At 48.0% G+C, this 27983-nt stretch overlaps 1 protein-coding gene across 1 annotated transcript in view; it reads right to left on the bottom strand.

Moving 5' to 3' along the window:
- The window catches only part of CFAP69 (cilia and flagella associated protein 69), a 109745-nt gene that overhangs the window by 54632 nt on the left and 27130 nt on the right, over positions 1-27983 (bottom strand). Inside the window, exons 7-10 of the mRNA XM_075316833.1 lie at positions 26078-26230; positions 17352-17526; positions 6721-6844; positions 1694-1742 (exon numbers count right to left, since the gene is read on the bottom strand). Coding sequence (XP_075172948.1) covers positions 1694-1742; positions 6721-6844; positions 17352-17526; positions 26078-26230 — 501 coding nt within the window. The remainder of the gene's footprint in view (positions 1-1693; positions 1743-6720; positions 6845-17351; positions 17527-26077; positions 26231-27983) is intronic.

The following is a 27983-nucleotide window of genomic DNA, read 5'->3' as shown; positions in this document are numbered from 1 at the left end:
TACACATAGTCTCAGTCTCAACGCGTTTCTCCCCAAATGATTAGTCAGGGTTCATCAGGAGACAAAATGAAAGATAGCTGGCCCAATCGCCTGATAGCTGTTAGGGGGGCTACTCATTTAGCAGCACACACCTCTCCTTGTGGATATGTATAAGAATGGACTGCTGAGGGACTACTAATTTTTGACTCATCTCTCAGATAAGTTTAATTCTCCATTTTCCCCTCTAAAAAATTAAGTACCCCTAGCTTACATTATAAGTTGAGGGAGATTAGGGATACTTGTAGAAGGGAAAGCCGCCGAGGAATGGGGGCACCTCATTACCTTTAGGGTGAATTGTGACTTTATGTCACACCTCCATTGGCAGGTAGAGGAGAGAAAGAGTGAGGGTCATTTAGATCTGATCTTGGGCAGGACTATGATCAACATATGAATTAATTGGTTTTTGGTTCCTGTGGGCAGATATTTTGGAGTCATTCCATGGTCCTGATATATGTGTTCTGTGTGTCATTTTTTTCACAGGTGGAACTTTTTTGAATTTTAAATGAATTTCAATAAATAGTGTTTTTATAAGATTTAAATTGAGGTAGTATACTGGTTCTATAAAAAATATTTCTAACAATCCTTTATGATATGTTAATGAGCGCAGGAACTAGTCGCAAGGACGTTCGTTCCCTTGGCTAGTTGGCCCCCTTAGCATGTATAGCATGTAAGCACACCCTGGTAGATTCTCTTGGATGAGCAGACGATGGAGAAAAATATGTGTCCACCTTCTCCATTGTATCAGTCTGTGAAAATCACACTGCACTCAGACGTCATCCGAGTTCAGTCCGATGTTTTCAACGAACCTTTTCACTTGTATTGTGGAGTGCGATCCGATAATCGTATCAAACATGAGCATGCTGTGATTTTCTTCATCTTGGTCCACTGTCGCCCCACAAAATAACATTGGTCTAAAGGGCGCTTATACGCAGAGACATCGCTAATGATGTCGCTGGTGAAAGCACCCGTCCCAGTCAGTAGTGCGTCACAGGCAAATCGCTGCCCGTGGCGCACAACATCACTAGGCTGCGTCACACGGATTTACCTGCCTAGCGACGTTGCTGTGGCCGGCATACTGCCTCCTTTCTAAGGGGGCGGTTCGTGCGGCGTCCCAGCGGCGTCACTAAGCGGCCGCCCAATAGAAGCGGAGGGGCGGAGATGAGCGGCCGTAACATCCCGCCCACCTCCTTCCTTCCTCATTGCCGGCGGCCGCTGGTAAGGAGATGTTCCTCATTCCGGCGGTGTCACACACAGCGATGTGTGATGCCGCAGGAACGACAAACAACCTGCGTCCTGCAACAGCAACGATATTTGGGATTAGAACGATGTGTCAACGATCAACGATTAGGTGAGTAATTTTGATCGTTAACGGTCGTTCCTGCGTTTCACATGCAACGACGTCGCTAACAAGGACGGATGTGCGTCACGAATTCCGTGACCCCCCAACGACATCTCGTTAGCGATGTCGTTGCGTGTAAAGCCCCCTTAAGTGCGATCCCACGTTTTGTTGGACCATACGCAGAGAAAATACGGTGTAGCGAGTGTTCCCTTATAATAAGCTTAGAGTCTACAATTAATGACGAGAAAAATAAAGAAAAAAAAAGCAAAATATAAAAACTTTAAAAGGAACTGTTATAATTATTAATCCACCTACCTTCTGAGAATGTTGCAAATAATATCAGCTGCTTGGCAAATCCACTTTCCTGTATAAAAAATACAGAATACAAAGAAGAATTATCATTACTCGATTTTCTGTGACTCAACAGTGATCTGTGGCTACCGGAATGGGGCAGGTGAACCGCCTCTTACCTAATGGCACCTGTGGCTCTTCTTTTGCGAGCCGGCTTGCCTATGTTGCAGCGTAATGCACATGTGACGTTGTGCCAGGCCGGCTAATCAAAAGCAGAGCAGCCGAAGCTGTCAGGTATGACGTTAGCTCCTGTCCTACAGCCATAAACCACTATTGGATTGTGCCAATTGATTGACGTCAATCAAATTAGTATGCATATGTATGTATATTATCAGCCAATTACTATCATGAATTAGTTTTGCACAAATATTAATAATTCAGTTATGGTCAGGTATTTAGCTAAGGAGCAACTGTCGCTGTAATGACTCCAAGGGAATGTTTTCTTATAGAACAGTAATTAACCTTTTACCAACACTTTAACATTATGTTCAGATGTAGCAGAAAAGATCTGCAATGAACATATATATTACCTTTCAAAAGTATTCACACCCTCGGCTCTTTACCTATTTTGTTACATTTCAACCTGTGTTTAAAGATTTTTGTAATCCGATTTGTGTGTGATGCATCTACACTAAGGGTACCTTCACACTTTAGCGATGCAGCAGCGATCCGACCAGCGATCTGACCTGGTCAGGATCGCTGCTGCATCGCTACATGGTCGCTGGTGAGCTGTCAAACAGGCAGATCTCACCAGCGACCAGTGACCAGCCCCCAGCCAGCAGCGACGTGCAAGCGACGCTGCGCTTGCACGGAGCCGGCGTCTGGAAGCTGTGGACACTGGTAACTAAGGTAAACATCGGGTATGGTTACCCGATGTTTACATTAGTTACCAGCGCACACCGTTTAGCTTTGCTCTCCTAGCTACAGTACACATCGGGTTAATTAACCCGATGTGTAATGCAGCTACATGTGCAGAGAGCAGGGAGCCGCGCACACTGCTTAGCGCTGGCTCCTTGCTCTCCTAGCTACAGTACACATCGGGTTAATTAACCCGATGTGTAATGCAGCTACATGTGCAGAGAGCCGGAGCCGGCAGCACAGGCAGCGTGAGAGCTGCGGAGGCTGGTAACTAAGGTAAATATCGGGTAACCACCTTGGTTACCCGATGTTTATCTTGGTTACAGCTTACCGCAGCTGCCAGATGCCGGCTCCTGCTCCCTGTTCGCTTCATTTCGTCGCTCTCTCGCTGTCACACACAGCGATCTGTGTGTCACAGTGGGAGAGCGCCTTTGAAGAAAACGAACCAGGGCTGTGTGTAACGAGCAGCGATCTCGCAGCAGGGGCCAGATCGCTGCTCAGTGTCACACACAGCGAGATCGCTAATGAGGTCACTGCTGCGTCACAAAAAGCGTGACTCAGCAGCGATCTTGGCAGCGAGCTCGCTGTGTGTGAAGCACCCCTAAGTGAAGTGAGAAAAATATAGGCAAAAAAAAAAAATCCTAAAATAAATAAAAATTGCCATGTGCATATGTAATTCACTCCTTTTGTTCTAAAGCCCCTAAAAATGTCTGATGGTGCAAGCAATTACTTTCATAAGTTCCATGGTTAGTGACAGGAAGTCCACCTGAGATCTCCAGACAACACCATGAAGCCCAATGAGGTCTCCAAACAACACTATGAAGACCAAGGAGGTCTCCAAACAACACTATGAAGCCCAAGGAGGTCTCCAAACAATACTATGAAGCCCAAGGAGGTCTCCAAACAACATTATGAAGCCCAAGGAGGTCTCCAAGCAACACTATGAAGCCCAAGGAGGTGTACAAACAACACTATGAAGAACAAGGTGTACAAACAACACTATGAAGACCAAGGAGATCTCCAAGCAACACTATGAATACCAAGGAGATCTCTAAACAACACTATGAATACCAAGGACATCTCCAAACAACACTATGAAGACCAAGGAGATCATCAAACAACACTATGAAGCCCAAGAAGGTCTCCAAACAACACTATGAAGATAAGGGAGGTCTACAAAACAACACTATGAAGACCAAGGAGATCTCCAAGCAACACTATGAATACCAAGGAGATCTCTAAACAACACTATGAATACCAAGGACATTTCCAAACAACACTATAAAAATCAAGGAGCTCTCCAAACACCACAATAAAGACCAAGGAGAACTCCAGACAACATCATGAAGACCAGAGAGATCTCCAAACAACACACTGAAAGGCCAAAGAGGCAGCAACACCATTACCAAGAGGCCCCACTAACCAAACAACATCATGAAGACCAAGGAGATCTCCAGTCAACACCATGAAGACCAATGAGGTCTTCATACAATACCATGAAGAGCAAGGAGATCTCCATACAACACCATGAAGGCCAATGAGGTCTTCATACAATACCATGAAGACCAAGGAGATCTCCAAACAACACTATGAATATCAAGGAGCTCTCCTAACACCACAATAAAGACCAAGGAGATCTCCAAACAACATCATGAAGACCAGAGAGATCTCCAAACAACACACTGAAAGTGTAACGCCTGCCTGGATCAACAGACTTAGATGGGATGTAATGGACAGACTAGAGAGAAGCCACTCACCAAGCAGGACCCCCAGAACCGTGAAACCCTTTAACCCCTATACAGGGATTTGGAATTACACAGGGCCCTGGAGATCACTACCTGTGGAAGGCTGCAGTCCGATGAGAGTAGTCGTCAGGCAGGGTCAAACCAGGAATAGCAGAACAGGAACAGAATCGTCAGACAAGGACGTAATCAGAAAACGGAGTAGAAGTCAAATCCGGATCAGGCAGCGAGGTACAAAAAACAGCAGGCAGAAGGGTAGTCAGAAAACACACAGAAGTCAGCACACAGGAATCACAAAACAGAATAGGGCGGATCAGAAGCCAGGAAATCAGAACTATCTCTGGCAGTGGTCATGTGACAGGAGGGGGAATAAGAAGGGTGTGGTGTCTTCCCATTGGCTGTAGCTGAACGCTGGCAACTTCAGCTGGAAGACACATGCCACCCAAAGTCAGCCAGCGGTACTGCAGATCCCAAGATAACCCAGCCCAGTGGATGATCGGAGCCTGCGCCCACCGGTGCCGCTGGCATCGACTCCTATCCCCTAACCAGCACCATCCACGACAGGAAAATGGCGTCGCCTGGCGATCGAAGCAGAAATCGCTGGAGCAGACTCCGGCGGTGACGTAACAGAAAGGCCAAAGAGGCAGCAACACCATTACCAAGAGGCCGCACTAACCAAACAACATCATGAAGACCAAGGAGATCTCCAAACAACACTATGAAGGCTAAGGAGATCTCCACAATTAAGACCAAGGAGATCTCCAGTCAACACCATGAAGACCAATGAGGTCTTCATACAATACCATAAAGAGCAAGGAGATCTCCAGACAACACAATGAAGGCCAATGAGGTCTTCATACAATACCATGAAGAGCAAGGAGATCTCCAAGAAAGTCAGAAACAAAGTTGCTAAGAAGTACAAGTCAGGGTTGGGTTTTTTTAAAAAAAAATATTCCAACCTCTGATGATCTCCTGGAGCGCCATCAGATCCAATATCATCAAATATCATCAAATGAATAAAGAGCATTGTACAAACAACAAACTTGCCAAGAGAGGGTCGCCCCCCCAAAGCTCTCAGCCTGGGCAAGGAGGGCATTAATCAGAGGCAGCAAAGAGACTAAGGCCGGCGTCACACGGTATGATCTAACGTGCGATCGCACGAGCGATCGATCGTTCCCGCCCCCGTCATTTGTGCGTCACGGGCAATTAGTTGCCCGTGGCGCACAAAGTCGTTAACCCCCTGTCACATGCACTTACCTCCCTAACGACCTCGCTGTGGGCGGCAAAAATCCTCTTCCTGAAGGTAGAGGGACGTGCGGCGTCACAGTGACGTCACACAGCGGCCGCCAAATAGAAGCGGAGAGGCGGACATGAGCGGCACGTAACATCCCGCCCACCTCCTTCCTTCCGCATTGTCGGCGGGACGCAGGTAAGCTGCAGTTCATCGTTCCCGGGGTGTCACACGGAGCGATGTGTGCTGCCTCAGGAACGATGAACAACCGGAGCACAGAAGGAGGACCGACTTTATGAAAATGAACGACGTGTCAACCAGCAACGATAAGGTGAGTATTTTTGCTCGTTCACAGTCGTTCAGAGGTGTCATACGGTACGATATGTCAAACGATGCCGGATGTGCGTCACTAACGACGTGACCCCGACGACATATTGCCCGATATATCGTACCGTGTGACGCCGGCATAAAAGTAACCCTGAAGGAGCTGCAGAGTTCCCAAGCAGAGAGAGAGTGGCCAGAAAAAAGCCATTAATTATAGCCAAAAATTGGAAGGCTAGTTTTGATTTTGCCAAAAGACATGTTGGAGACTCCCCAAATGTATGGAGGAAGGTGAGTGGTCTGATGAGACCAAAATTGAACTTTTTGGCCACCAAGGTAAACGCTACATCTGACAAGATGTGGAAAGCTGATAGAGTCTTATCCAAAGCGACTTGCACCTAATCAGCACCTAATCCACTGATATGTACATACCCTTCGGGCTCTGGCACAAGGCTGTATTGTGCCTCTGCACAACCTTTTAGATGTGCAATGCTAAAATATGGCTCCCATACACTTGCCCTTACTGTACTGTACCCTCATAAGCTTCCGATTCCATAAATAGACAATCAAGATTGACGATTTGTATACTAATCTTGAAGGGTGCAATGGAATAAGATGCCCAACTTGGCTAGGACTGGTGTAAAGACACCAAAAGTCACCAAATGTTTGTGCAACTGTAAGTTCTGCAAACATTTTGCAATAATTCTGCAGAAAACTGAAGACTTGGGGCTTAAGAGATTTTTTTTGGGCATTTATTCCATTAGATGCTATATTAAGGAGGTATTATTCTCCCCTGGAAGTATTGATCAGCAAACTTCCTCCCAGCAGATTCTACTTACGATCATCGGTGGACGACTGTTCTCTGCGATCAAGGTGGCGATTACCAGAAGATCATTTCTCAGCTGTCGGTCATGGTGTCTGCAGCCATTTGTGAGGAGACGTACAAAAGAATCTTTCAGCGCACTAGAAAAAGGTTCAAATACATGCGATCAAATTCATCCTATCATTCTAGCGGTACTGGTTGGGAATTTGCTTTTTGCTGAAGATGTACAGGTAGAATGTGCCGTGGCTACCTGGTTCGTGGCATTCTTATTTATTCAAATAATACCATTTTAACACATTTAAAGGGGACCTGTCAATAGGTCAAAAGTGGCCAGTTTTTCCTCTTATTTTATTTCTGTTGTTCCCCTGAGTTTTCTGTCTTTTGTATGTTTTAAATCATCCATACTGTTCCAGAGATATGGGCCTTTTTAATTTACTGGTAATTGTGATGACTGTCACTAGGTGGAGGTACAAGGGGGGGTAGACAGAGATGAGGTTAAAATACAAGCCGAAGGTCAGGTTTCCAGGAGAGTACGTACAAAATACAGGGAACAGGCGGGGACGTGGTCAGGAGGAAGTCCGAGGTCAGAAGCCGGGAAGTCAAAACAGAAAAAGGAGAGGACAGGTAGAGACGGGTCAACAACAGTCCGGAGTCGAGAGGCCAAGATCTGAACACTGAGCACCACGGGAGCCAACAGTACAACTGTAACCAAGAAGTATGATTGGCGGCGTCCTGCGCTAACACGCTCCCTAATGAAGCAGAGCAATCACGAGGAACGAGAAGCATCTGCGTGAACACCTCCCAGGACAGCATGAAACCCAGTGCTGTGAAACAACCAGCAGAGCATTCATCCTGCAAAACGTTCTGCACCATAAGCAACATATACCGGCTCTGCAGGAGAGCATAGCAGAAAAATAATGTTCTGCACATAGGAATGGTGACACTAATTTTAATGTTCATTACAAAGGGGCGTGGCTCACAGGATTCTCTATGGGCGTGTCTATAGGCTGCTCTGCATAATTACCCTGTGAGCTACTCCTTAGAGTAACTGTAGTTTTAATTTTTATTTTATGAATCAATAGTGCACATGAAAATAAGCAATTTCGTAATTTATCTTATCAGATACATTTGCTTCTTTCTTTGCCGGAATTGATCAGTCATTATCAAAATTCTCAATTGTGCAGTGAAATCTGTATTTAGTGAAGACTTTCCAATTACTGAGATAGGAGATGGCAGTTGGTGCCTATGATAATCTATGTAGATATGAGAGGGGCAGAGCTCTGCATCTAGCTCATCCTTCTGCATCTTGCTCCTCCCGTAGTCCTAGAATCCCTACATGCCTGCATTGACCCTGGGTCTTAAGAAAATCACCTTTAGAAACAAGTATCCCTTGCCATTGATGTCTGAGTCATTTGACAGAATCCGTGGGGCAAAGATTTTCACTAAATTGAATCTAAAGGGTGCTTTACACGCTGCGACATCGCTAGCGATCTCGTTAGCAATGTGACACGCTAGATTGCAGATGCAATTTGCCGAGATCGCACATAGGTTGTTTTTGTAGCGCCGGTCACATGTGCGATCTCGGCAGATCGCATCTGCGATCTAGCGTGTCACATCACTAACAAGATCGCTAGAGATGTCACAGCGTGTAAAGCACCCTTAAGAGGGGCTTATAATTTGATACAGAACCACAAAGGCGTCGAAAATGAAGACGGCCCTTATACCCATGACAGTCACTACTAGTATCTCATCATCTCCTATGGTCGGTGTAATGCACCCGCCATGTTTCAGGAGCTTGTTAATGACATCTTTTGGGACAGCCTCTATTTTTCTGTGGTTGTGAGGACGATACTCTAATTTTCTCCCCTGTTCTATCTACGCACAGAAAACACGTCCATCAAGTTCTGCAGTGTCTATGGGACAACAAATAATTTTCCAAATTGCCCATACGTGTTTTTGAAAAAACCTCTTTGACCTTCCTTAGCTTCATTGTCTCCAACCAGGGTCTTAAGATGGAACCAGAGAAGGTTTCTGCTGTTCTTTCCTGGCCTCGTCCTCAATTTTTGTGTATCGTACAGTGCTTCTGGGCTTCGAAAACTTTTACAGGCAATTTATTCCACACTTCATGTCCCTCATGGCACCCACTTTTGCCTTAAACAAAAAGAACCTAATACCAAATTCTGCCCTGAGTCAGCCTTCCGACACTTGAAAGAGGCCTTCGCAAGAGCTTCAGTGTTGCACCACCCTGATCCTAACAAACAAGCAGTTCATCCTGGAAGTGGATGCCTCCTCCATCGGTGCTAGAGCTGTTCTCTTCCAGAAGACTTCTTCTGTGAGGTCTGTCTCCTGTTTTTATTTCTCCAAGCTATACTCTCCAGCTGACTGAAACTACACAATATGGCGCTTGAGGAGTGGAGACATCTATTGTGAGATGCCAACTCTATGATGATTAACCTTCCTGGAGTCCACCCAACGGATGCTCTGGCTGATTTTCAGGATGGACCTCAGGGTATAATTAAATTTGCTAAGATTGTCAAAGTGGCTCCAGTTCTTTTAAAACATTCTTCCCATTAAAACCTTTGTCCACCCTGCTAGAAGCTAGATAATTCTTCCCTGGAGTTACAAGTCCAATCTGGCTGGCCATATGGTCCATTGAGCTGATTTATTGGTGCTTCTGGTGGCCTTCGCTAGTCAAGGATGGTTGGGACTTTGTAACTGCTTGTCCACAGTGTGCCACAAAGTCCTAAAGGTACAAATCTGCTGGTCTCCTTCAGCCTCTGCCAGTACCTTCCTTTCGAACAACATATAGCCATGGATTTCATCACAAACCAGACTCTCCTCCGTGGCTTGATACTCCTAATCTGGCCCCAGCGACACTGACATGGGCTAGAGTCCAGTTGGTGGGCCTGTTTTAGCCTGTCTTTCTGGAAATGAGTTGAGGTACTGGGTCGGAATTCATGTGTCTTAATCAACGAACGTATCAGTGGTTGATGATCTATGCATTGCTACGTATATGACAATTGTATTGTTAAATAAATTGTATGTTGAGTAGGTAAATGAACAAGTTTGGATGGAAGGAGGGGGGAAGGGGAGTACTTGGCATACTTGTAGGTATGTGGTTTGTTTCTCTGTACCAAAATTATTCAATAAAAATGTATCTGATTTAAAAACAAACCTCTCTTTGTGGTCTGCAACACCATCTGGGTAGTGGTGGATCAGTTTGCCAAAATGGCTCTCTTTATTCCTATAGTTGGCTTTCCCTCCGCTACCAAACTCACTACACAGTTCTTTCAATTCGAGTTTCGTCTCCATGGTCTTCCTCTCCATATTGTCTCAGATTGTGAGATCCAGTTCATTATTCAATTGGAGGTGCCCTTCATCATACAAGTTCGCTCACTGGTACCTTGGTCCATACAAAATCCTCATGCAACTTCATCTGGTGACCTACTGTCTGAAACTCCCTGGAAATCTACGGATACCTAACTGCTTTCATGTGTCGCTCCAAAAGCCGGTGGTCCTGAATCGCTTCTCGAAGCCTCATGCTACCTTTACTACTTCTGGTTCTGAGGGTGCCTTTGATGTATTCGAGGTTAGGGACATCCTGGAGTCAAAACAAGTTCAGCAGAGGACCTTCTTTCTGGTAGACCTTCAAGCTTTGGACCTGAGGAGAAATCCTGGGAGCCTGTGGAGAAGATCTGTGCCCCTTCCTGCTTGGCTTGGAAAGGTTTCTATGTCGGGGTAGCCAAGTAGGGGAAGGACGTAAGGGGGAGGTACTGTCATGGCAGTAATGCATAGGCGTCCCCAGCACCGTGCTACTCACTGCGTCTGCCGCTCTGCTGATTCCTGTGTCAGACATCTCATGCAGCTCTCCCAACTCTGCTGCATATCCCTGCTGTCTCCACCTGGCTATGGGGAGGAGTGGCCAATTCCTGCAGAAACTTATTTCTGCTGTGTCCTGCAGGGTCCAACTTTCCCAGCCTATCCATAGGCAGCATAGGGTTTATTAGGCAGCTCCTCCCACCACTCCCCACCTGAACTAGTGCCTAGTAGCTTGTCTCTAATTCCTGTTTATGGTTGTTTGTTTTGTGTCTTATGTTATTGATCCGGCTTGTTTACTGTTTATTCTGCTCTCTCTGTTCCTGACCTTGGTTGTAGATATTGAACCTCTGCTGCCTGCCCTGACCTCGGATTGTCTGGCCACATCTTTGCCTTTGCCCACCTGTACCTCGCACCCGTGTCTCTGACCCTCCAGTCAGCTGCTGCAGACCCGAGGACTGCCATGGGATTGGTACTTGGTGACTACCTGTGGCTAAACCTATCCTTACCATCTGAGGCTCCAGTGAATACCAGGTATTTGCTTAGGTATGCCCCTCCAGGGTAAGCCAGGCCAGAGGCGCAGTGGGTCCACATCCACCGATGCCATATATTACAAGATGGGACTGCCCCTTTAAATGTTCTGGGTATGGCATTTGGTAAATTTAGAAGATACCTAGGTGCAATAACTAAACTCCAGATTTTGGTTAAGTAAGTCTTAAAACTTTACAATGAAGGGAATTTTGTTTACTTACCGTAAATTCCTTTTCTTCTAGCTCCTATTGGGAGACCCAGACAATTGGGTGTATAGCTTCTGCCTCCGGAGACCACACAAAGTAATTTACACTTTAAAAAGTGTAACCCCTCCCCTCTGCTATACACCCTCCCGTGCATCACGGGCCCATCAGTTTTGGTGCCAAAGCAGGAAGGAGGAAACTTAAAAATTGGTCTAAGGTAAATTCAATCCGAAGGATGTTCGGAGAACTGAAACCATGAACCAAAAGAACAATTGAACATGAACAACATGTGTACACAAAAGAACAACAGCCCGAAGGGACAGGGGCGGGTGCTGGGTCTCCCAATAGGAGCTAGAAGAAAAGGAATTTACGGTAAGTAAACAAAATTCCCTTCTTCTTTGTCGCTCCATTGGGAGACCCAGACAATTGGGATGTCCAAAAGTAATCCCTGGGTGGGTAAAAGAATACCTCGATAAAAAGAGCCGAAAAACGGCCCCTTCTTACAGGTGGGCAACCGCCACCTGAAGGACTCGCCTACCTAGGCTGGCGTCTGCCGAAGCATAGGCATGCACCTGATAGTGTTTTGTAAAAGTGTGCAGACTCGACCAGGTAGCCGCCTGACACACCTGCTGAGCCGTAGCCTGGTGCCGCAATGCCCAGGACGCACCCACGGCTCTGGTAGAATGGGCTTTCAACCCTGCAGGAATCGGAAGCCCAGACGAACGGTAAGCTTCAAGAATCGGTTCCTTGATCCACCTAGCCAAGGTTGACTTGGAAGCCTGCGACCCCTTACGCTGGCCAGCGACAAGGACAAAGAGCGCATCAGAACGGCGCAGGGGCGCCGTGCGAGAAATGTAGAGCCTGAGTGCTCTCACGAGATCTAACAAGTGCAAATCCTTTTCACATTGATGAACTGGATGAGGGCAAAAAGAAGGTAAGGTGATATCCTGATTGAGATGAAACGGGGATACCACCTTAGGGAGAAATTCCGGGACCGGATGCAGAACCACCTTATCCTGGTGGTGAAACACCAGGAAGGGGGCTTTGCATGACAGCGCTGCTAGCTCAGACACTCTCCTAAGTGATGTGACTGCCACTAGGAAGGCCACCTTCTGCGAAAGGCGAGATAGAGAGACATCCCGCATCGGCTCGAAAGGTGGCTTTTGGAGAGCCGTCAGCACCCTGTTAAGATCCCAGGGTTCTAGCGGACGCTTGTAAGGTGGGACTATGTGGCAAACCCCCTGCAGGAACGTGCGGACCTGCGGAAGCCTGGCTAGACGCTTTTGAAAAAACACGGAAAGCGCCGATACTTGTCCCTTGAGACAGCCGAGAGACAAGCCCTTGTCCATTCCGGATTGAAGGAAAGAAAGAAAAGTGGGCAAGGCAAACGGCCAGGGAGTAAAACCCTGATCAGAGCACCAGGATAAGAAGATCCTCCAAGTCCTGTGATAGATCTTGGCGGACGTTGGTTTCCTGGCCTGCCTCATGGTGGCAATGACATCTTGAGATAACCCTGAGGACGCTAGGAGCCAGGACTCAATGGCCACACAGTCAGGTTGAGGGCCGCAGAATTCAGATGGAAAAATGGCCCTTGAGACAGCAAGTCTGGTCGGTCTGGGAGTGCCCACGGTTGACCCACCGTGAGATGCCACAGATCCGGGTACCACGATCTCCTCGGCCAGTCTGGAGTGACGAGGATGGCGCGGCGGCAGTCGGACCTGATCTTGCGTAACACTCTGGGCAACAGTGCCAGAGGAGGAAATACATAAGGCAGTCGAAACTGCGACAAGTCCTGAACTAACGCGTCTGCCGCCAGAGCTCTGTGATCCTTGGACCGAGCCATGAATGCCGGGACTTTGTTGTTGTGCCGAGACGCCATTAGATCGACGTCCGGCGTTCCCCAGCGGCAACAGATCTCTAGAAACACGTCCGGGTGAAGAGACCATTCCCCTGCGTCCATGCCCTGGCGACTGAGAAAATCTGCTTCCCAGTTTTCTACGCCCGGGATGTGAACTGCGGAGATGGTGGAGGCTGTGGCTTCCGTCCACAGCAGAATCCGCCGAACTTCTCGGAAGGCTTGCCGACTGCGTGTGCCGCCCTGGTGGTTGATGTACGCAACCGCCATGGCGTTGTCCGACTGTATTCGGATCTGCCTGCCCTCCAGCCACCGCTGGAACGCCTTTAGGGCTAGATACACTGCCCTTATCTCCAGAACATTGATCTGAAGGGAGGACTCTGTCGGAGTCCAGGTTCCCTGAGCCCTGTGGTGGAGGAAGACCGCTCCCCACCCTGACAGACTCGCGTCCGTCGTGACCACAGCCCAGGATGGGGGCAGGAAAGATTTTCCTTTCGACAAAGAAGTGGGAAGAAGCCACCACTGAAGAGAGGTTTTGGCTGTCCGTGACAGGGAAACGTTCCTGTCTAGGGACGTCGACCTCCTGTCCCATTTGCGGAGAATGTCCCATTGAAGTGGACGCAGATGAAACTGCGCAAAAGGAACTGCTTCCATTGCTGCCACCATCTTCCCTAGGAAGTGCATAAGGCGTCTCAAGGAGTGTGACTGACCCCGAAGGAGAGATTGCACCCCTGTCTGTAGTGAACGCTGTTTGTCCAGCGGGAGCTTCACTATCGCTGAAAGGGTATGAAACTCCATCCCGAGGTAAGTCAGCGATTGGGTCGGTGTCAAATTTGACTTTGGGAAATTGATGATCCACCCGAACCTCTGGAGAGTCTCCAGAGCAATGGTCAGGCTGTGTTGGCATGCCCCCCTGGAGGGTGCCTTGACTAGAAGATCGTCTAAGTAAGGGATCACCGAGTGGCCCTGAGAGTGTAGGACCGCCACCACTGCTGCCATGACCTTGGTGAAGACCCGTGTGGCTGTCGCCAGGCCGAATGGCAGTGCCACGAACTGAAGGTGTTCGTCCCTGATGGCGAAACGCAGAAAGCGTTGATGCTCAGGTGCGATCGGCACATGGAGATAAGCATCCTTGATGTCGATTGATGCTAGGAAGTCTCCTTGTGACATCGAGGCGATGACCGAGCGGAGAGATTCCATCCGAAACCTTCTGGTGCTCACATGCTTGTTGAGCAGTTTGAGGTCTAGAACGGGACGGAATGATCCGTCCTTTTTTGGCACCACGAACAAGTTGGAGTAGAAGCCGTGACCATGTTCCTGAGGAGGAACGGGAATCACCACTCCTTCTGCCTTCAGAGTGTTCACCGCCTGAAAAAGTGCATCGGCTCACTCGGGGGGCGGAGATGTTCTGAAGAAACGAGTCGGAGGACGAGAACAGAGCTCTATCCTGTAACCGTGAGACAGAATGTCTCTCACCCATCGGTCTTGGACATGTGGCCACCAGGCGTCGCAAAAGCGGGAGAGCCTGCCACCGACCGAGGATGCGGTTTGTGGAGGCCGAAAGTCATGAAGAGGCCGCCTTGGGGGCGGTTCCTCCGGCGGTCTTTTTAGGACGTGACTTAGACCGCCATGCAGAAGAGTTCCTCTGGCCCTTCTGTGACCTGTTGGACGTGGAGGAATGGGACCTGGCTGAGGGCCGAAAGGACTGAAACCTCGGTTGAATCTTTCGCTGCTGAGGTCTGTTTGGTTTAGACTGGGGTAAGGAGGAATCCTTTCCCTTGGATTGCTTAATAATTTCGTCCAATTGCTCGCCAAACAAGCGGTCGCCAGAAAATGGCAAACCGGTTAAGAACTTCTTGGAAGCAGAGTCTGCCTTCCATTCGCGTAGCCACATGGCCCTGCGGACTGCCACCGAATTGGCGGATGCTACCGCTGTACGGCTCACCGAGTCGAGGACGGCGTTCATGGCGTAGGACGAAAAAGCCGACGCCTGAGAAGTCAAAGACACAACCTGCGGAGTAGAGGTACGTGTGACCGCATTAATCTCAGACAGACAAGCTGAGATAGCTTGGAGCGCCCACACGGCTGCGAATGCTGGAGCAAAGGACGCGCCTATGGCTTCATAGATGGATTTCATCATGAGCTCTATTTGCCTGTCAGTGGCATCCTTGAGCGATGAGCCATCTGCCACTGATACTACGGATCTAGCCGCCAGCCTAGAGACTGGAGGATCCACTTTGGGACACTGAGCCCAACCCTTAACTACGTCAGGGGGGAAGGGGTAACGTGTGTCATTAAGGCGCTTAGTAAAGCGCTTGTCCGGACATGCTCTGTGCTTCCGGACAGCATCCCTGAAGTTAGAGTGATCGAAAAAAGCACTCCGTGTACGTTTGGGAAACCTAAACTGGTGTTTCTCCTTCTGTGAAGCTGACTCCTCAATAGGTGGAGTTGGAGGAGAAAGTTCTAGCACCTGGTTGATGGACGCTATAAGGTCATTTACAATGGCGTCCCCTTCAGGTGAATCAAGATTGAGAGCACCGTCAGGATCAGAGCCCTGAGCTGCAACCTCCGCCTCATCCTCCAGAGAGTCCTCATGCTGAGACCCTGAGCAGCGTGATGAAGTGGAGGAAGGTCCCCAGCGAGCCCGCTTAGACGGTCTGGGACTGCGGTCCGAGTCGGAGTCCTCACCGTGGGACCTATGTGTCACCTCAGGAGCAGTTTGCTGCTCCAACCGAGGGGGGCCTGGGGGCGATGCACGCACAGTGCCCTGTGTCTGTGTTACCGGTCTGGACTGCAAGGCTTCTAGTATCTTAGCAGACCATTTGTCCATAGACTGAGCCATGGATTGTGAAAGCGACTCAGAGAGTTTCTCAGCCAAAACTGCAAACTCTGTCCCTGCCATTTGGACAGTGGAAGCCGGTGGTTCTACCTGAGCTGAGGGTCCCACCAGTGCCTGAGGCTCCGGCTGAGTGAGTGCCACAGGGGCCGAGCATTGCACACAATGAGGGTAGGTGGAACCTGCAGGTAACATAGCCGCACAAGAGGTACAGGTTGCAAAATAAGCCTGTGCCTTGGTACCCTTGCTCTTTGCGGACGACATGCTGTTGTCTCCTCTTAGAGTAATCAGTGAGGGTATATAGCCAAAGGCCAATAATGCGGCCGAACAGAGAAAATGTATACAAAATATATATATATATATATATATATATATATATATATACACACACACACACACACTTCGGCACCCAGGGGGGCCAGCACCTGGAAACCGGTGCGGCTTACCGACCGCTCAAAGCGGTTGTGTGTCCACCAGATTCCCTGCCTGGGCCTCCCAGCACTACAGAGCTCGTTCTGTATTCCTCCAGCTGCAGAAGTGAAATAACAATGGCTGCAGAGCGTTCTCAGAGGAGGAGGGGGCCGTGGGCGTGCCTCATAAAGTGCAGGAAACTGGTGCCCCACAGTGCTCAGTGAGGGGGGAGGAGGATACCAAGTATGCTCCAGCCCTCACAGCCGACGTGCAGTCGAGCGTCCCGCCCTTCCCCCTGACTGGCAGGCCCGGGGGCGGGAGTTACGAAACTAGGCCGCAGAAGCCGGGGACTAAAGTTAATAACTTGCCCGGCAAACAAGCGCGGTCGGCGCGGTAGTCCCAGTGTAAACACAAACACAGCAGTCGCTGCAGCGTCTGTTACACAGGCGCTCCCTGCGCCGTCCCCAAGGGGACACAGAGTACCTCTTAGAAGCAGGGCCTGTCCCTGATGATACCCAGTCTCCTGTCCGTCAGATTCCCTCAGGGGCTGCGGAGGGAGCCCGGTCCCAGTGCCTGGTGACCGGTTAGGATCCCACTTCTCCCAGAGCCACTATGGGATGGGGAAGGAAAACGGCATGTGGCTCCAGCCTGTGTACCCGCAATGGATACCTCAACCTTAACAGCACCGCCGACCTCAGTGGGGTGAGAAGGGAGCATGCCGGGGGCCCTGTGAGGGGCCCTCTTTTCTTCCATCCGATAAAATCAGCAGCTGCTGCTGACTAAAATGTGGAGCTTGCGTGAATGTGTGCCTCCTTCAACACAAAGCATAAAACTGATGGGCCCGTGATGCACGGGAGGGTGTATAGCAGAGGGGAGGGGTTACACTTTTTAAAGTGTAAATTACTTTGTGTGGCCTCCGGAGGCAGAAGCTATACACCCAATTGTCTGGGTCTCCCAATGGAGCGACAAAGAAATAGGATATAAAAATCACTTACTAGATACATTCGATATTACTGAGCTGATTAATGACTTCTTCTTTTGGTCCATTTTCCAGTAGGTTCCACAAGATCTCAGAGGAACGGAAAAGAATTTGTCCTGAGGGATCTGCGTCATTGAGACGGGAACATATTCTGCGGGCGGCATGAGCTCGGGCCATCAGCTTACAGTTCTCTGCAGATTAAGAACATCATTATGTGTGATTATCACATTCGAGGAAGTAGCGGAAGAACTACACTTCTCAGCAGCACAAGCGACAACCAACTGCACAATTTGGTCTCATCGAAATATATTGTATGTTCTTTGCAAATCAATATGGAAACCTTTTTGGGTTCTAATCTGGGTCTGTCTGGGCCCCATAAACAGAAATCTATCAGCTAGTGAAGATTTCCATCATAATTTAGTCCAATTTCTGGCATAAATTACAGTACATTTGGTGGACTACAGAGAAGCAAGAGTGTTGTAAAACTGGAAACCGTTGCAGAAAGATGGAGTTTTGCCAAAATCTGCAGAAAAATCCGTTGCACTTTTGTCATCTATTATACATCCTTCTTTCCCGTGATATGGAGTAGATCTTTGTTTTATTAGTAAGCCAGCTGATTGATGGAACTCTTGTTTAGCTATCGGTCTGTGCGAGAGTGCCTTTAATGCTCCTATACATGGTAGATGAAAGTTGGTTGAACCTGCCGATTTTGTCAGACCCATTGTCATGCTTAACAAGTGTCGGGTGCGTTCAGACCAACAGATGTCTGATGCACAACAATAACACACCTCAACAACACCAAAAAGATGGGGGACACTGGGAATACAATAACAATGGTGGGTAATAGTGAGAGGGTAGATGCGACACCTCCTTACCTGCTGCTGTACCCTGCACTCCTAGCCAGACCCTACACAGGTTCCTCACCAGTCGCCGAGCAGGAACACCTGAAGCCCTGAAAAATCCTTACTATAGTCCTGGATAGGGAGTGAGATGGTAAGGTACACTTGACCCACCGTTGTACTAATACAACAAGAGGGTATGTGAGACAAACAGGGGAATAACAACCAAAAATGGACAGGATACGACTTCAGGAGAATCCACAGCAGCTCCTTCCACCAAAGCGGCCAGCATACAAATGTTTTTTTATAATGAGAAAAGATTGCTGGGAAACCCTGCAAGTGTACCTTACCATCTCACTCCCTAGCCAGGACTATAGTAAGGATTTTTCAGGGCTTCAGGTGTTCCTGCTCGGCGACTGGTGAAGAACCTGTGTAGGGTCTGGCTAGGAGTGCTGGGTACAGCAGCAGGTAAGGGCAGGAGGTGTCCCATCTACCCTCTCACTATTACCCACCATTGTTATTATATTCCCAGTGTCCCAGTGTATAAATATACACAAAGGTGCATGGCTACACAGCAGCTGTAGCTGAGCTGCACTGCTGGAAAACTGCTAGCAGCAAAACTGATTTCATGGTTTTGATGGTTTCATCACCAAGAGAAATGAAACATTTAAATGTAGAGTCCCAGATGGAGATGAGAGACTCCAGTCCTAAATCTGTCACTAAACATTAGGATAAAGAGTTGCACACCAGTCACAATGTATAGGGGAATAATGAAAAGCAGAACTGCTATGGGAATACTAGACTGAAAAATACAATGGACTATCTGAAAAAAGGGAAAAACATGAAAATGGTATGTGCATAACTGCTATGAATAATAGGAATCAGAGATGCTTAGCCATTGTATTGATCAATGCAAAGGAGCCCCAAAACCAAACGCCAAGGTAATCTCTATTTTTGGGTTCCTAACGTATGTGTAACCTCACCTGCAGTTAAAAACTTGTTCTGTATGGGAAGCAAAGGACCAAGCTATATATGTGAAATAACACACATGGCTATCGGTGGAGCAGGGTTCTCAGACAGAAAATGCATACTAATTAAATAATGTACGTCTGGAACACCATGGTGTGAAAAAGGTGCAAGACTCAAAACATTTTTGAGTCTTGCACCTTGTTCACACCATGGTGTTCCAGACGTACATTCTTTAACTAAAGCTGTCACTAGTCTGCAAACACAGGTAGACGACCGTGACAACCATCCAACCATCGGACGTATGTGTAGGGGACTTTCTTACAAATGATGTCGGGGGAGAGAAGGATTGTGCCTGATCCTTTTATTTTCATGGAAGAACGTTCAGCCAACAGACTAATATGTTTAGGGGTGCTATGTTGATTTGGCATGTCCGATTTTGGACTGTCGATTCATTTGTTCTCCTGGAGATGAGCCATCACCAGACATCTGGCGTCGGTTTTCTCATAGAGAACAGAGGTGGATATGGCAGAACAAGTGTATGGGAGAGGTGGCTATTTTCCGAACTATTGGCCGAAGCATCGCTTGTCCGACCGCTATCTCATATATGACGCACTTTAGTCTATAAGGTCAGACAGGCAAATAAGGAATTAGAATAACTTATTATTATTATTATAGAGCCACTTATTCCATGGCGCTTTACATGTGAACTTATCTAATAATGTACTTATCTATGCGGTCCTCATACTGGAGTCTACAGTAACCACTGCAGACTTTCTTGGTAACACAGACACTGCATTAAGATGGAATAATTTTGCCGATCCACTGGTGACCTGCAGTAGTTAATAAAGCCCTTAATACAGGGACTGCATATTAACCACTTTAGTTTTACAACAATCGCTATTTTCTTATTATTAGGCTCTGCAAAATTATTCATGTCATGATGCTATAGCTTATGTGAGGTAGCAGCGTTGTTTGGGCAAAAACGTGAGGCAGTGAGGCAGCAGCGTGTTCACACCAACAGTCTATTTATTGTTGCAGCATAAATAGATCCAATTTCCCACAGTCAAAGTCTCTTCCGGATCACAGCCGGTGCATATAGACAAATTCTTTGCATCAAAAAGTCTTGTTACCTTAGGACCCCGATAACCGCAGGGATCTGTGTAAGGTTCTCCTAGGCTCACACTCTTGGCCTGTGTTCACTCCACACAGAGCCAGCCCAGCTCACACAGCATGTGTTAGCTTCACCAAGCCTGGCTCTCAACTGAGACACACCCTGCTGTGCTCTGCATGATTTAAACGAAAATGCCGGACATGAGGATTGCTACAAAACCTGGACTGGGAGGAGGGATCTGTCTCCCTGTTACCCTTTGTGCTATACTCCCAGTAATAGCTATAGCAAACTCAGAGGGTTTCCAGACACATTCTGGGGGACACATAGCGGTCTTCAAATATTACCCCTGTCACTGCCTCACATATCCCCCCCCTCAGTTCAAACGGGCGGGGTTGAACTTTTGCCAACATACAGGGACCTCTGGACAGGGCATCCGCATTGCCCTGCAACCTACCAGCCCGGTGTTCCACAGAAAAGTGAAAGTTCTGCAAGGAGAGAAACCACCTGGTGACTCTAGCATTTCTCTCCTGAGCATTCCTCATCCAGACCAAAGGGGAGTGGTTTGTCACCAGGCGAAAGTGTCGCCCCAGCAGGTAGTAGCGTAGGGATTCCAGAGCCCATTTTATGGCCAGGCACTCCTTCTCCACTATGCTATAGTTCTTCTCTGCCGGGGTGAGTTTTCTACTCAAATAGGTGACCGGATGCTCTTCTCCATCCACCTCCTGGGACAGAACTGCACCCAGACCCACCTCAGAGGCATCTGCCTGTACTATAAACTCCTTTTGAAAGTCAGGGTTGACAAGGACAGGCTGACAACATAGGACTACCTTTAGCGCCTGAAAGGCTTCCTCTGCTTGTGTAGTCCAGTGGACCATGACCGACTTCTTCCCTTTTAAGAGATTGGTCAAAGGCGCCGACCTTCCAGCAAAATTGGGTATGAATCGTCGGTAATACCCCATTATACCCAGAAAGGCTCTTACCTGTTTTGTGGTAAGGGGACAAGGCCAGTTTTGAATGGCTTCGATTTTGTTTACTTGTGGCTTGATAACCCCTTGGCCTATCACATACCCCAAGTAACGGGCTTCTTTGAGACCCATAGCACATTTGCTTGGATTCGCCGTCAGACCAGCAGTTCTGAGCGAATCCACTACCGCTTGTACCTGAGATAAGTGGGTGCTCCAGTCACTGCTATAGATGATGATGTCATCCAAATATGCGGAGGCATATGGTTGATGGGGTTCTAACACTATGTCCATTAATCTCTGAAACGTGGCCGGAGCCCCATGTAAACCAAATGGCAAGACGACATAGTGATAGAGCCCCCCTGGCGTGACAAAAGCGGTCTTTTCTTTTGCCGCCTCTGTCAGCGGCACCTGCCAGTAACCTTTAGTGAGATCGAGAGTCGTGAAGTACTGGGCCCGTCCCAGTCTCTCTATAAGCTCGTCGACCCTGGGCATGGGATACATATCAAATTTCGAAACCTCATTTAACTTTCGGAAGTCATTACAGAATCTTAAAGAACTGTCTGGTTTCGGGATCAGCACAATGGGACTGGCCCATTCGCTCGTGGATTTTTCAATAACTCCTAGTTGGAGCATCTTTTTTACCTCCTCCGCAATGGCTTGCCTACGAGCCTCTGGTACCTGGTATGGCCTCAAGCGTACCCTTACTTGAGGCTCAGTGACAATATCATGGTGGATTACGGTTGTTCGGCCGGGTAGGCTTGAGAACACATCCGTATTCCGCTGCACTAACCTCCGAGACTCCCGTCTCTGCTGTTTTGAGAGAGAATCCCCTATCCTCACTCCTAATTCATCATCAGGGGACTCCTCCTTTGTTGTTGTCAAAGCACCTGAAAAGGTTAGGTCCAACGTTACGTCAGCCACCATACATTCTCTGTCTTTCCACGCCTTCAGCAGGTTTACATGGTAGATTTGCTCTGGTTTTCTTCTACCTGGCTGATACACCTTATAGTTTACTTCCCCCACTTTCTCCCGGATCTCATAGGGACCTTGCCATTTGGCTAAGAACTTACTTTCTGCAGTAGGTATTAGGACTAAGACACGATCTCCCGGTTTAAAAGACCTGATGGAGGCCTTTCTATTATACTGAGTACTTTGGGCTGCCTGAGCATCCAGCAAATGCTCTTTAACAATGGGCATTACTGCCGTGATACGATCCTGCATACCCATAACGTATTCCACTGTGCTTTTGTGAGGGGTGGGCTCCTGTTCCCAAGTTTCCTTAACTATATCCAGCAGTCCCCGCGGATGTCTGCCATACAGTAACTCAAATGGCGAGAACCCGGTGGAAGATTGTGGGACCTCGCGGATAGCGAACATTAAATAGGGCAATAACATGTCCCAATCTTTCCCCTCTTTGGAGACCACCTTTTTCAACATAGCCTTCAGAGTTTTATTAAAACGTTCCACTAGACCATCAGTCTGGGGATGGTACACTGACGTGCGTAGCTGCTTGATCTGGAGGAGTTTGCACAGTTCCTTTGTAATTTTAGACATAAAGGGAGTGCCCTGATCGGTCAGGATTTCTTTGGGTAACCCCACGCGACAGAACATAGCAAACAACTCCCGAGCAATAAGCCTCGCCGAGGTGTGACATAGTGGAATGGCCTCCGGATAACGTGTCGCGTAATCCTTCACTACCAGGATGTGCTGGTGACCACGGGCTGATTTTACAATGGGTCCGATCAGATCCATAGCAATCCGCTCAAAAGGCACCTCTATAATGGGTAAAGGTATCAGAGGACTACGGAAACGGTGCGTTGGTGCGGTCAACTGACAAACTGGGCAGGACTCACAGAACCTCTTGATTTCTGCGCCGACCCCTGGCCAGTAAAACCGCTGAAACATGCGTTCCCGCGTTTTCTCTTCACCTAGGTGCCCACTCATTAGGTGGTTATGAGCCAATTCCAAGGTCTGACGGCGGTACGGCTGAGGGACCACCAACTGTTCCACTATTTCTCCCCGGATTGTATCAACCCGATAGAGCAACTCTCACTTTAGAGCCATGTAGGGAGTTTCCAGCCTGGCACCAGGCCGCTGGGGTACCCCATGAATTACCTGTACATTTCCACGTCCAGGAGCCAATGTGGGGTCCCGGAGCTGTGCGGTTCCGAAATTATCTGGAGACACGTTCAACTCCGGGATTGCCTCGGGTGGCTCAACCTCTCCTGCCATTACCTCTAGGGGGAACCTGGCAGGGTTACACTCTGTCCCTATACTGGTGACCCCTACGGCAGGTATCCCTGAGTCGGGATCGTCCGGCTCAGGGCCTGGGTCAATCATACACCTCGGAGGGCTAGGTCGCCTCCCACATAATGTCCAGAACAGGGGCAAGTCTCTTCCCAAAATAACAGCATATGGAAGTCTTTTCATCACCCCCACTTCATGTTGAACCTCTCCACACGAGGTAGCAATGGTGACCCTTTCCATAGGGTATTCACGTAGGTCTCCATGAATACAAAGTACCCCTACTTTATGTCCCGTAGGGTTTTCCCCGGAGACCAAGGAGGCATGTACAAGAGTCACTACACTTCCTGAGTCCAACAAAGCCTCTGCTGTATAGCCATTAACACGTACTTTGCAGAGATGGGTCTCCTCCCCCATAGTAACAGTGCTTGCGGTACAAACAGTATGGGCATACATTGATACCCGGCGAGTGTACCGGCAGTCCATGGGTTCTGATGTGAGTGGGCACTGTGCCATCACATGCCCGAGCTGATGGCACCGCCAGCACATAACAGCAGAGGTGTCCCTGTTTCGGGTGTCTGACTTTGGGGAACCGGGACTCTGGCTAACCTTAGTCTGGGGTTTCCTCTCTGCCAGGGCTGAAGACGGGACAGCACACGAGGGGGGACGGGAGTCTTTTACCAACTGTGACGGGGGCGTATCCCTACGGAGTGCCCGCCGTGAAGCAGAGTCCCGGACCAACTCCTGGGTAGCTGTGTAGCGTTCCACCAAATTCACTAGCTGGTCTAGGGTACCGGGGTCCCCCTGTCCCACCCACCGTTGAATGGGGGCTGGCAAAGTCCGCACAAACCGTTCAATCACCACCCGCTCAATCATCTGTCCGGGGTTCAAGGTCTCCGGCTGCAGCCATTTTTTTACAAGGTCCAGTAAGACATGGGCCTGTGAGCGTGCAGGTTTTCCCTCCTCAAAGGACCACTGGTTCACTCGTTGGGCCCGGAGATAAGTGTTAACCCCCATTCGTGCAAGGATCTCACATTTCAGTATGCCATAGTCCTTGGCATCCTCCGTGCTGAGATCCAGGTAGGCTTTTTGGGGTTCACCTACCAAGAACGGGGCCACGACATCAGTCCAACGGTCGGTAGACAATTTCTCTCGCTCAGCGGTCCTCTCAAACACGGAGAGAAAGGCTTCTGGGTCGTCCTCTGCACTCATCTTCGTAAGTGCCGCCCTTACTCTGTCCTGGGCCGCAGGAAGGACTGGATGACCTGGAGTTACCGCTGGGAGCGCTTCTCGCAGAGCAGAAAGCTGTTTAATCAATAAGCTGTTTGTCTCCTGTTGCTGAGCTAACGCCTGCTGGAGCTGAGCATTAGCCTGTTGCTGTTGTGCACTGGTTTGTGCAAAAACCTGCTGTAGTTGAGCAGTAGACTGGGCCAGCTGCTTTACAAGATCCTCCATAGTGGCTGCTGAGGTAAACTGTAACTTTGCAGGCTTGATCATAAGCATGTGAAAACTGGGTTGTTGCCCCTAGCAACCAGGCTGCAACGCCTGCAGGCTTCGTGGACCCGCCGATCCACCGCAAACAGTCAGTAGAAAAAAAAAATCTTTTTTTTTTTTTTTCCGGGTAAGTACCTCTTAGGCCATTGCCCTTAGCAACCAGGCTGCCATGCCCGCATTCTCCACCATAATGTGAGGTAGCAGCGTTGTTTGGACAAAAACGTGAGGCAGTGAGGCAGCAGCGTGTTCACACCAACAGTCTATTTATTGTTGCAGCATAAATAGATCCAATTTCCCACAGTCAAAGCCTCTTCCGGATCACAGCCGGTGCATATAGACAAATTCTTTGCATCAAAAAGTCTTGTTACCTTAGGACCCCGATAACCGCAGGGATCTGTGTAAGGTTCTCCTAGGCTCATACTCCTGGCCTGTGTTCACTCCACACAGAGCCAGCTCAGCTCACACAGCATGTGTTAGCTTCACCAAGCCTGGCTCTCAACTGAGACACACCCTGCTGTGCTCTGCATGATTTAAATGAAAATGCCGGACATGAGGATTGCTACAAAACCTGGACTGGGAGGAGGGATCTGTCTCCCTGTTACCCTTTGTGCTATACTCCCAGTAATAGCTATAGCAAACTCAGAGGGTTTCCAGACACATTCTGGGGGACACATAGCGGTCTTCAAATATTACCCCTGTCACTGCCTCACACTTAATAATCACAATAGGCGCCCAGAATGCCGGCACCTGATTGCTGGCCGAGGAAGTTGGCAGTGTCTGGAGACCGCGGAGTATCGAAGTGGGCCTTGTAAATCTTCTTGCTCAGCTTTAATGTATATGTATGTATGTTTCCTATCCTTAAGAAATGAGATGAGCCACAATACTAGGCACAGTTGGCCACATGGATGAGCTGCTGTGCCTACGTATATGGTAAAAGTGAATGAAGGCCTTGGTAAGAGCTGCAGCCCATTTACCGTGCCGATTAGTAGCATCCCGGAGATTAGGCCCCACGAACCAAACAAAGGATAACGTCCTATTTGGAGAATCCCTTTACAACCACGTATATCCTATTTAATAAAGCTGAGGTGATACAGCCGGTGTATAGGAGCAGTATACATACCAGGGGTGCCTGATAATAGCTGTAGTACTCTCAAAAGTGCTAACTTCTCTTGTAAGTTGTTCTCCACTATTGCCAAAGACAAAACGAGGGTTTCTGCCAATCCTCCCACTTCAGCCATCTGTAACTTGTAGGTGACACTTGTTGGTTGAAAGCCTGTTAAGAAATTTTACATGTATATGTAATTTAATATTGTATTAATTGGCCATTTTATCAATTGGTGATAATTAGAATTGAGTAAAATGATTCATAGGACACTGGTCCAGTGGTCACAGCAGAAGTCCATAGCACCTAGGCCAGAATCCTGCAAGCTATCTCCTACTGGCCATCATTCATGGCACTTTTTTTAATTAGTAGGCTTGGCGTGACTTCATGTGTGGGTCTCGCCATAACGATGACGTTGTAACAGACCCACTAACCAAAAGAGGACCTGGGGATGTGGCAGGTAGGAGGAGGTTCACAAGGTTCTGGTCCGACAGTCATAGACTACTGTTTTGGCTTCTAAACCAGGGTTCTCCAAATCTTTTTGCCTGACTCTAGTGATAGTCAAATGCATCAGTTCCCCAGAATATGCAGATTTCCCATTCAGATTTGTCTGAATGTAAAATCCGCTGTGTATTACAGTAGAAGCATTGTGGATTTTATGAAATCGGATCCACACTGTAGACAAAAAACAAATGGGTATAGAAAAGCCCTAACTCTCCATTTTAGCTCACAGAGGCACACAGGCTAACAGGGCATATAGCAAGTGCCATATAATGAGGGGTCATTAAATACCCTGCTTCCCTGAAAATAAAACGTACCCTGAAAAAAAGTTTAGTAGGATTTTGGGGGCCTTTTTTTGAGTATGCTCAAAATATAAGCCTCATTCCAAAAATAAGCCCTAGTTGCGGATTCATAAGGAAGTGTCCAAGTAGCTAAAAAAGAATACAGGGACTCTTCATTAAAAAAGCAGACATCCCCCAAAAAAGCAGACACTCCCAAAACAAAGCAGACCCCCCCAAGAAAAAAAAGATCCCACTCACCATACCTCGAACAATTACAGTTGGCAAGTGCTGATGGTGGATGGGCTCTCACACAGAGATCCGCGTTGCCGTGAGGTCCCTCGCTGTCCCAGCTGCATTGCACTGCAGCTCTCACAAACATATTGGGTATCAGGATCACTCCGCGTGAGTGATACTGGTTCCAGTCACCAGGGATAGCCAAATGCTGTAGAACGCAAGGGGACCTGACAGTAATGCAAATCTGCATGTGAGAGCCCATTCACTTGCCAACTCTAATTGTTTGGGATCTGGTAAGTGTGATTCTTTTAGGGGGTCTCTGCTTTCTTTTGGGGGTAAACTTAGCAGTACATAGAGAATATATTTTAAGCTCTCACGAGCAGTGTTGTCTTTTTTTTTTTTTTTCCTCTAAATATTGTATTTTCTATAACTGTTACTTGTTTGTATATGATCCTCCGGAATTGTAAAGCGCTGCGGAATATGTTGGCGCTATAGAAATAAAGATTATTATTATTATTATTATTAATAATACATGTATGCAGGTAATTTAATCCATTGTAAATAAGGTATGTACCCAGCACTATAGGGCGGGTTCTGCACCATGAGAATAGCAGGTCAGATTAATGTGCATCTAAACCAGTAATAGGACACAAAATGTTGATGTTCCAGAATGTGATGATATGATTATACTTGAATATATATGAATTGTTGTTCACGGGAAAATATACTGTAAGACATCCCCTGAAAATAAGCCCTAGCGCATATTTCATGGGAAAAAATAATATAAGATCCTGTCTTATTTTCAGGGAAACATGGTAGTTATCAAAGAAATATCAACATATCAACCTGTATAAACCATACTTCATCCAAGACAAAATGCACATTTTTTATTTATTTTAATAAAAACA

The sequence above is a fragment of the Anomaloglossus baeobatrachus genome, chromosome 6, assembly GCF_048569485.1.
Source record: "Anomaloglossus baeobatrachus isolate aAnoBae1 chromosome 6, aAnoBae1.hap1, whole genome shotgun sequence".
NCBI lineage: Eukaryota > Metazoa > Chordata > Amphibia > Anura > Aromobatidae > Anomaloglossus > Anomaloglossus baeobatrachus.
The sequence above is the reverse complement of the archived record's forward strand: the minus strand, read 5'-3'. Positions and strand labels throughout refer to the sequence as shown.